The sequence below is a fragment of the Anabrus simplex genome, chromosome 2 (assembly GCF_040414725.1).
Source record: "Anabrus simplex isolate iqAnaSimp1 chromosome 2, ASM4041472v1, whole genome shotgun sequence".
Lineage (NCBI taxonomy): Eukaryota > Metazoa > Arthropoda > Insecta > Orthoptera > Tettigoniidae > Anabrus > Anabrus simplex.
In genome coordinates this window covers 193872319-193882854 of record NC_090266.1, presented here as the reverse complement: position 1 = coordinate 193882854, position 10536 = coordinate 193872319, and the positions used below count along the sequence as shown (strand labels likewise).

Genomic DNA, 10536 nt, shown 5'->3' with positions numbered 1-10536 from the left:
GTTTTCCACAGGCTGCCTGAATCGGGAGAAGCACAGAGGGAGACGAAAATAGTCAATCGCTTCTTTCCGTGCCAATTCAGTGTATCAGGTGATCTAGAGACTACCACTTTACCACTTGTAAAACTGTTGAAGGAAGCCCCTGCGTACGGCGGATAGTTGCACAGATTATCAAGCCAAGGCAAATGAGGTCCTTTGCTACGGATCCATCACCTTCCATTTTCGAATTCACAGAAATACTATGTGTAGTATACTTTTCACTTCAGGCAGATGAGAAATCTACTTGTTGGACAGAACTGTTGCACAGGGTGTGATCATCTTTTGTATGCACGCACACTTCCTCCACCACTCTTACCTGTCACCTCTTGATATTTGTGTGCATTTACTCTACCTTTTCTCACAGTGACCTGTTCCCAAAGGAGTAGAGGCATAGCATATCTCTATTTCATGAGAAAAGTAACAACTGTCTGCAAACGTCCAACTCGAAAATGTGCTAGTAATAAAAATATATCAAAATATATCAGGTCTTTATAAATTTTGCAGTAACTCGTTGCTACAAGGTTAAACAGATGGGAAATGAAGAAAACAAAAAGGAACCAAAACTGTGATGCCTGTGGACGAAAGAAACAACACCGCTTGTCTTTTGAGCCTTTACAAGTTCCACTTTTGTAGATCATGTTTAATTGCTAATTTTTCTGGCTATAATGAGTATTATCTCGGATAAGCTCTTTGTTCCCATTGAAGTCGTCAGTGGTCTCGCATTAGTTGAATGTTGTACTGATACTCCAGTCTAATGACGTAATAGTAATGTTATTTATTTATCGTAATGACTTCTAGTGCCGGGAGTGTTCAAGGACATGTCCGGCTCACCTGGTGCAGCCCTTGTAAGACAGACCCTCCGACGAGGGTGGACAGCACGTGATGTGTATGGGAACTGCGTATTTACCTAGTGGAGTATAGTGCTGTGTGTGAGTTTTAGGGATGTTGGAGACGGTACAAACACCCAGTCCCCGAGCCAGGGTAAATAACCATTTAAGATTAAAATCGACCCTGCCGGGATTCAAACCAGGGTCCCTCTGAAGCGAAGACGACTACGCTGCCCATTCAGCCAAAGATCCAGGCAATGTTATTTCAGCTCGATGTGGAAGGGAAATAACAGACAAATCAAGCTTTGATTAATCACGAAGTTTATATGCAAGGTGGTCGTATCTTAAAGTGGATCATTTGAAAAACATGTTCTTCGTTGAACTCTACATTGATTTAACCCCAACATACCTTAAAACAAATTCTAATACAGTAGCTCTCGAGGTAGACAAGTCTAAACTAAGTAAATTTAAACGACGGTTTTTGGGATGAGAAATGTTGGAAATGGACAATAATACAGTAATAATAATACTATTTCTGTTTCATGAGAAAAGTAACAACTGTCTGCGAAAGTCCAACTCGAAAAGATGCTAGTAATAAAAAATATCAGGTCTTTATAAATTTTGCAGTAACTCGCTGCTACAAGGTTAAACAGATGGGAAATGAAGAAAACAAAAAGGAACGAAAACTGTGATGCCTGTGGACGTAAGAAACAACACTCCTTGTATTTTGAATCTTTACAAGTTCCACTTTTGTAGAACATTGTTAATTGCTAATTTTTCTGGTTGTAATGAAAATTTTACGCAAGAATCTCATATCTTCTAGAGTTTTCTCTCGAAATATATAAACTCAATGCTGTTTCCACCCGCTATTTACTCTTGTCAGAGTAATTAGCTGTTATTCTGGGCTACTTTGATGTTAACATATTTGTGGGCCTCAGTCGACGAAGGTTTATATGTGCACTTCTTCCTCTTCTTTTCCTACCGCTTTCCCACACCTGTGGGTTCGCGGGTGCTAACTGTGTCGCACACACACACACACACACACACACACGCGCGCTGGCCGTAAAACAGGACCTGACGCAACCCTGTATGGAGGGATGTAATCACTATTGCGTGTTTCTGTGGTGGTTGGTGCTGCAGTGTGTTGTGTGAATATGAAGAGGAGAGTGTTGGGACGGACAGAAACACCCAGTCCCCGAGCCAGAAGAATTAATCAGAAGCGATTAATATCCCCGACCTGGCCGGGAATCAAAACCGGGACCCTCTGAACCGTAGGCCAGTACGCTGACCATTCAACAAACGAGTCGGACATCATTTCATTTGTCAGTCATTAATCATTGCCCCAGAGGAGTGCGATGTGCTTCGGTAGCCGGCACAATTCCTATCCTCGCCGCTAGATGGGGCTTCATTCGTTCCATTCCTGACCTGGTCGAATGACAGGAAACAGGATGAGGATTTTAATCTGGATGATATGACTATAATTGAATGTTTTGATGGAACATCTAATTACTTGATTTTTCAGGCCACATCAGTAACAAATACGCCACTTCCAAGCCTGATTTCTGAAAGTGTGATCAATTATCTTTGCAGGGCGTGGAGGATCTTTGCGGGAATGCAGGTCTTTGGAACGTGAACGTCAGAGGCGCTTCTCTGCACACATCGCAGCACGTCGGGAGTCCATTCTGGAGCGTGGTATCGATGCAGCGATTCGGCGACCATCTTTGGCGTCTGTTGTTGTGCGTGGCAGCTGGGGATCAAGATGGGAATTTTTGCTGTCGTGTGTGGGTCTTTCGGTGGGGATTGGAAATGTATGGCGCTTTCCCTACCTTGCCTACCAAAACGGCGGGGGTATGTACTACATCATTCACATCAATAACATATGATAAGAAAGTTAACGGAGAAGCTTGAGGACATACTACTTAACTCATCAACTGCCAAGCTTTCTCCCTCTAATTTAAACTGTTTCCTAAGTTTTTAAAGTATCTAGTAGCGGGGAAAGGTAACATCAAATACACAGTTTAAATAATGAGCTCCAAATGGGGATCGATCTTAAAGTAACTCACCGAAGCAACAGGAAAGCAGTTGTGAAAACCGAATGCTGTTAGGTGTAATCTATAACCTATAAAAGAACAAAATAATATCCTTGAATTTGAGACTGTCTTTATAATAATACATTAAACAATAACTTCATGTACAAACTTGAAGACATTCTGGACACCAGTGGGTAGAAGAAATTGTCATTTTCAACCTAAGGATTGCTGCCAAATCTACCCAGCGAAAGATCGCGAAATCATGATCATAGCCGTTTTGGGTTAAATTTTCAAATATATCACGACTGGATGCTACTGAGCTAACAGTATATTGCCATCTGAGTTATAAGTCTTTAAAGTCGTGTGTTGCTGTTTTCCATGCTACCCCGCCCTGTTTAACTTCTTCATATCAACATGCTTGTTGCATCCTCTGTCTACTGTAAACTGTTTATAAAATTCATGTCATGACTTCATCTACCAATCATAACCCTACAAAGTCCGGCTGCATGGCTAAATGGTTAGCGTGCTAGCCTTTGGTCACAGGAGTCTCGGATTCGATTCCCATCGGGATCGTGAATTTTAACCATAATTGGTTACTTCCGCTTGCTCGGGGGATGGGTGTATTTGTCGTCTTCATCATCATTATTTCATCCTCATCACGACGCGCAGGTCGCCTACGGGAGTCAAATCGAAAGACCTGCATCTGGCGAGCCGAACTTGTCCTCGGACACTCCCGGCACTAAAAGCCATACGCCATTTCATTTTACCCCTACAAAAACAAAACAAAATTAACTGAACAAATCCCAGGAGGCTTCTTCTGGAGTTATTTCACCAAATCATTTTCCTCTCAGCAACTCCATTCAAAATGTATTAATTCGTGATACGATCACTTCATTTCGTCTTCTAGTGATACCACATTTCAAATGTCTCTCTTCTCTTCACTGCCTGTGTTTCACTTCAATTCATTTCCATGCTCCACACAGAAGTCTTCAGATAAATCTTTATAATTCACATATTTATGTTTGAGCTGGGCAAATTGTTCTTCTTCCTTGCTTGGGCTTACCCACATTTTATATCATTCTTACTTCTGCCTTGGAGAAAAGCCGGAGTCGGTTATCACGACCTCTGGGTGCAATACTACTCCAACGGCTAACGAAGAATGAAGTATCTCACTGCTTTCCCCTCTCATCGTTTGGTCCCACTAAGTACAAAATGTTTCCATATAGCATTTGTGGGTAATATTCAAATGGTTCATTCTTCCTTTCTACAGTATATTAATACAGTTGTTACCGGGTTGATGACTGGTTTGTATAAATGGTGTTCATCGTTTTACCTTATCCTATTTTTGCTTCCCCGTGCCTATACTGACGATATTAAGAGTTACATTTAGCATCCGGGAGATAGTAGGTTCGAATCCCACTATCGGCAGCCCTGAAGATGGTTTTCCGTGGTTTCCCATTTTCACACCAGGCAAATGCTGGGGCTGTACCTTAATTAAGGCCACGGCCGCTTCCTTCCAACTCCTAGGCCTTTCCCATCCCATCGTCGCCATAAGACCTATCTGTGTCGGTGCGACGTAAAGCCCCTAGCAAAAAAAAAAAAAAAAAAAAAAAGAGTTACATTTCAAAAGCAGGTAATTTTTATTAACAAGGTATATTTTCCTCTAACGTACCGTATTAAAAAAATATGGGAATAGAATTAATTGTGACATACTTCTTTATTAAAGCATGATGTTAAAATATGCTGTGTCGCTAGATTTTCGACCTGTTTATTACATACTTAAAACATTAAAAATGTGCGTTACCGAGCTCGATAGCTGCAGTCGCTTAAGTGCGACCAGTGTCCAGTATTCGGGAGATAGTAGGTTCGAACCCCACTGTCGGCAGCCCTGAAAATGGTTTTCCGTGGTTTCCCATTTTCACACCAGGCAAATGCTGGGGCTGTACCTTAATTAAGGCCACGGCCGCTTCCTTCCCACTCCTAGTCCTTCCCTGTCCCATCGTCGCCATAAGACCTATCTGTGTCGGTGCGACGTAAAGCAACTAGCAAAAAAAAAAAAAAAAAAAATTGTGCGTTGAGCCATAGAAGTCGTGTTCGCGTGTCACTTAGTGGCACGCGTGCCATGGGTTAGCCATCCCTGGCTCTAGACTGTCTGTGACAGCTGATGTTAGAGCCGTTGAGGATCCAATCAGTCTTCGGGGTGAGGAATAATCATACAACATTAAAAAACGAACAATAAAATACGTCCCCTGACGATCACGCAAAATAGCCGACTGAGAATAGAGCATTACTTGAATGTCCTGTAAGGACGTTGAGGGCTGGAACGGGGTCCACTCAGCCTCGGGAGGTCAACTGAGTGAAGGTGGGTTCGATTCCCACCTCAGTCATCCTGGAGGTGTTTTACCGTGGATTCCCACTTATTCTCCAGGCAAATGCCGGGATGGTACCTAACTTAAGGCCACGGCCGCTTCCTCCCCCTTCCTTGCCTATCCCTTCCGATCTTTCCATCCTCCCCGCAAGGCCCCTGTTCAGCATAGCAGGTGAGGCCGCCTGGGCGAGGTACTGGTCATCCTCCCCAGTTGAATCCCCCGACCCAAAGTCTCACGCTCCGGGACACTGCCCTTGAGGCGGCAGAGGTGGGATCCCTCGCTTAGTCCGAGGGAAAACCCAGCCCTGGAGGGTAAGCAGATTACGAAATAATAATAATAATAATAATAATAATAATAATAATAATAATAATAATAATAATAATAATAATAATAATAATTTCGTGTGATTTTTAGTTTGGTGCAGTGTGGTGGAGGGTAGTGATGTTCGAACTACAGGAATGTTGCGGAGAAATAACCATTCTCCGAGCAAAGACTTTTAACCGTTAAGGATTAAAATACTACGCTCCGCCTGGGGACTGAGCGTGAGACTCTGATGCCTGAAGGGCAAGACGCTGGCCAGTCAGCCACGAAGCTTGATGATGATGATGATGATGATGATGATGATGATGACTCTGAAGCCCGCACAGCAACAAGCCATACGTGGGAGTAAAAAATCAAGAGACTAAATGTTATGTGAAGGAGAAAGAACTTTTACTTTTTTATTACAATTTGTTTCACGTCGCACCGACACAGATAGGTCTTATGGCGACAATTTCATAGGAAAGGGCTAGGAGTAGGAAGGAAGTGACCGTGGTGTTAATTAAGGTACAGCCCCAGCATTTGCCTGGTGTGAAAATGGGAAACCATCGAAGATCATCTTTAAGTTTGCCGACAGTAAGTTCGAACCCGCTATATCCCGAATGCAAGCTAACAGCTAAACTGTCCAACCCACGCACCCATCTCGATTGGTAAAGGAATTTAATTCAAATATTAATGACGAATTTATTATTTTTCTGTAACATTATCAGATATTTGAAAGAGTGAATAACTTCAGGTTTTTCTTAAATTAATCTTGTTCAGTAAGCTATAGCTATTCACGACGATAGTGACAATGATCAATGCCACATGAATATTACTCATAAATAATTAAATAAATTTAGATGGAGTTGATTTGGATTAAATGATTGAAAATCAAATAATAATAAAACAAAACCTTGGCACAATAGCCCCGAAGAGCCATGTCCTACCAAGCAACCGCTGCTCATCCCGAAAGCCTGCAGATAATAATAATAATAATAATAATAATAATAATAATAATAATAATAATAATAATAATAATAATAATAATAATAATAATAATAATAATAATAATAATAACAATAATAACAGATAATAATAATAATAATAATAATAATAATAATAATAATAATAATAATAATAATAATAATAATCATCATCATCTTAAGAATGATAAGGCATGGCGTGCGTGTCCATGAGGCTGGCGTCCTACGTAGGATGAATTCTAACGTTGAATACGGCACACTCAACCTGTCCCCGAGAAAGAGTAATTAACCAATTAAAGTTAAACTACCCTACGTGGCCGGGAATCGAACCCGGGAGCCATTGGAACAAAGACCATCACCATGTCATTTAGCTATTGAGCCGGACAATAGATTTCTTTTGCCACCTGCTTTACGTCGCACTGACAAAGGGGATAGGAAAGGACTAGGAGTAGGAAAGAAGCAGCCGTGGCTTTAAGTAAGCATTCACCTGGTGTGAAAATGGGAAACCGTGGAAGATCATCTTCAGGGCTGCCAACATTGGGGTTCGAACCCACTATTTCCCGAATGCAATCTGATAGCTATATGACTCAAATCGCTCAGCCACTTCCTCGGTAACTGTATCTTCTCCACATCAAATGCTTCACCGATGACTAAGACTGGCTCCGTGCCATCACATGAACCAAACCATCATACTGACTGAAAAGAGGCTTCGTATCCGGCATTGTGCTTATGTGAAGATTCGTATCTTCAAATATTTAGACACAGATTCAATATTGCAAACTTTAAAATATACTATACGTAAGTGATTCCTTCGGCTAATGAAAATATTTGTTCACAGAAATGGAGGAATTGCTGAATATGAAAACATTCGATGTGTGTTACTAAGATATAACGAACTAGCGTTTGTAGCCGACTAACCTAAACAGAATTCCCCTGGAGGGGAAAATGGACAAGGAATAAGTATACAATTCATACATTTAATTTGGCTGGGGACATTAATTTACTTAATCTGTTACTCGTGCATGTTTTATATAGCCTTAAGCTTGAAAAGACGACCAGTCCCGAGGCAAATGGTCTGCAGATATTGAGGTTAAATATGATCATTGTGACGTCCGCTTCAGTTAAATGCCTTGGAATTTACGGTTGATCTAATGGCTAATATCAGTCTATCGATTTGTCTATCAACAAAAAATGTGAATGCAATCAAACCACTGCTCACATGCAGTACTTAACTGATTGCAAATTATTTTATACCATTTTCTAAGTTTTGAAAGCTTTTCATAGTTTCTCCTTTCATACAACTATTGGAGAGGTTTTGCCTGGCCGAGACGGTAAAGGCGTGCTCGATTCACGGGAAGGACGTTGGTCCGAATCCCCGTCAGGAGCTCGCAAATGTAAGAAACTAGATTTCACTTTCCACTTCTGGATGTGCACATGGCTCCGAAGTTCACTCAGCCTACACCAAAATCAGTAACAGATACATTCCTGGGGGCAAAGCGGCTGGACGTAGAGCTAACCACTCTACCCCCACCATGCGCCGAGGTTATGGATAGTGGAAACCTTTACCTTCCACTTTTGCTTTTTACAAATATTGGCGGATTGTATCTTAGCTTTTGGGATCGAAATATTTGAAAGTGTTTCCATTACTTTTCCTTGGCAATATGAAACAATATACGTAAAATATAAATATGCAGTACAAAGCCATTCCTAGCACAGTCAGTTTCTGTGAGAAACGGTGTGATAGTAGAATGGTTTGTAGAGTTATGTGTTGTCAGGTGAGGTAATGTCTCAGTGGACTTGGTGGACTCGAATGCAATAGTGATGTAGCAGTTGAGGCTTTCATAGCCGGCGTTATGAACATCGAAGTCATTCGGAACCCTTGAAGATGCCGAACAAAGTTTCCGATGAAGCGTTCGGACTATCATTTGCCTACAAGCCCGGAAAATACAGAAATAGAGAAATGTTTTCAACGTAACTTCACTGAGCTCGACTTCTACATAATGAGTGACCTTTAATGATTTATTTCGACGGTTAAGTGGTGAGAGTGGTGAGTGGGGAGATTTTTTTTTTTTTTACAAGTTGGTTTACGTCGCACGGACACAGGTCTTATGACGACGAGTGGAAAGTAAAGGGTTAGGAGTGGGAAGGACGCAGCCATGCCTTCAGTTAAGGTGACGTGAAAATGGGAAACCACGGAAAACCTTCATCAGGACTGCCAACAGTCGGGTTCGATCCCACTATCTCCCAAATGCAAGCTCACAGCTGCGCGTCCCTAACCGCACGGCCAACTTGCTCGGTAGGAGAAAATTACATATAAGGGTCTTATATTCATAAAGCGCAGAGAACTCAATACAGGTATGCAATGGAGCAACGGGAAAATACTTCATTCGTCACCTCCTTAGTAAACCTTGTCAATGACGCTATCTATGGCATCTGAAGGTACCTTAATTTTGAGTCGAAGGGGAATCTTTTAACGTACCAATCAAAAGCAAAGTCACCTTCGTACAGACCATGGAGGAGTCAAAGGTACGGGGTACCACTATTCATAAACTGGACCGTACGCATGCCATTCCGATAGGACGAGATTTACAGCAATAACCACATACATACGTATACCGAGCTGGTTGGCCGCGTGACTTGGACCACTTAGCTGTAAGCCTCAATTCGGTAAATGGTGGGTTCGAATCCCACCGTTGGCAGCTCTGAAGATGGCTTTCTTTGGTTTCCCATTTTCAAACCAAGCAAATGCTGTGGGCTTACCTTCATTTAAGGCCAAGTTCACTACCTTCCCAATCATAGGATTTTCCTATCCCCTTGTCGCCATTAGACCTCTCTGTGTCGTTGCGACCCAACTTGGCACGATCTATCGTGGCTCAGTCCAATGGTATTTGAAGCTGCTCAAATACGTCAGCCTCGTGTTGGTAGATTTATTGGCACGTAAAAGAACTCCTGCGGGCCTAAATTCCGGCACCTTGGCGTCTCCGAAAACCGTAAAAGAGTAGTTAGTCGGACGTAAAGCCAATAGCATTATTATTAAACTAACAGCAAATAAATAAATAAATAAATAAATAAATAAATAAATAAATAAATAAATAAATAAATAAATAAATATACCTTCATTGTAGACAGTTATGGATTATGGATTTCAGCCTTCAGCCTGCAAGCCTCTGTGAGTAAACTAAGAGCCTGCATAATCCTCGTTTTTGCAACAAGCTCTGTGATGTCGGTTTGTCCCACATCCCTTATATTATAAACATTAAAAGCAAAGTCTAACCTTATTGCCTTGGTCTCTTCCTGCTTCTTTTACCCTTCATGTCCGAGTCCATTATTCCCCCACATAACCTATCCTCCATCCACCACACAGTACCCCACTACCGAAGACCGTTCATATGCACAGCTTCACCAATCCACTTCATTCATAACTTATGCCTGTTGTACACCATAATTTTTTTCTTTCAGTTCAACACTTCACATGAAGAGGTGTCAAATCTTGTCAAAGATTATTCAACATTGCTGAAGATTTGAAAAGATTTGAAAAGATTTCACAAGGTTTGATAGCATTATTTTTGCCGGGCTGAGTGGCTCAGACGATTAGGGTGCTGGCCTTCTAACCCCAAATTGGCAGGTTCGATCCTCGCTCAGTCCGGTGGTATTTGAAGGTGCTCAAATACGTCAGCCCCGTGTTGGTAGATTTATTGGCACGTAAAAGAAATCCTGCGGGAAAAAATTCCGTCACCTCGGCGTCTCCGAAAACCGTAAAAGTAGTTAGTGGGACGTAAAGCCAATAACATAATAATAATAATAATAATAATAATAATAATAATAATAATAATAATAATAATAATAATAATAATAATAATAATAATAATATGCGAAGATCACATGAAATCGATCACTGCTGACAGTGTTTACTTATGGGTTACCGTACGGTACTAAAAATAAAAGCTGTCCACTTCCTTGAGATATTTCTCTTGCAATCTCCTTATACGCT

General features: G+C 41.4%; 1 protein-coding gene across 1 annotated transcript in view; it reads left to right on the top strand.

Annotated features, from left to right (window-relative positions):
• Positions 1 to 1523: 1523 nt before the first annotated feature.
• The window catches only part of LOC136863481 (sodium-dependent proline transporter-like), a 206613-nt gene continuing 197600 nt past the window's right edge, over positions 1524 to 10536 (top strand). The window contains exons 1-2 of the mRNA XM_068225959.1: positions 1524 to 1566; positions 2454 to 2711. Coding sequence (XP_068082060.1) covers positions 1524 to 1566; positions 2454 to 2711 — 301 coding nt within the window. The remainder of the gene's footprint in view (positions 1567 to 2453; positions 2712 to 10536) is intronic.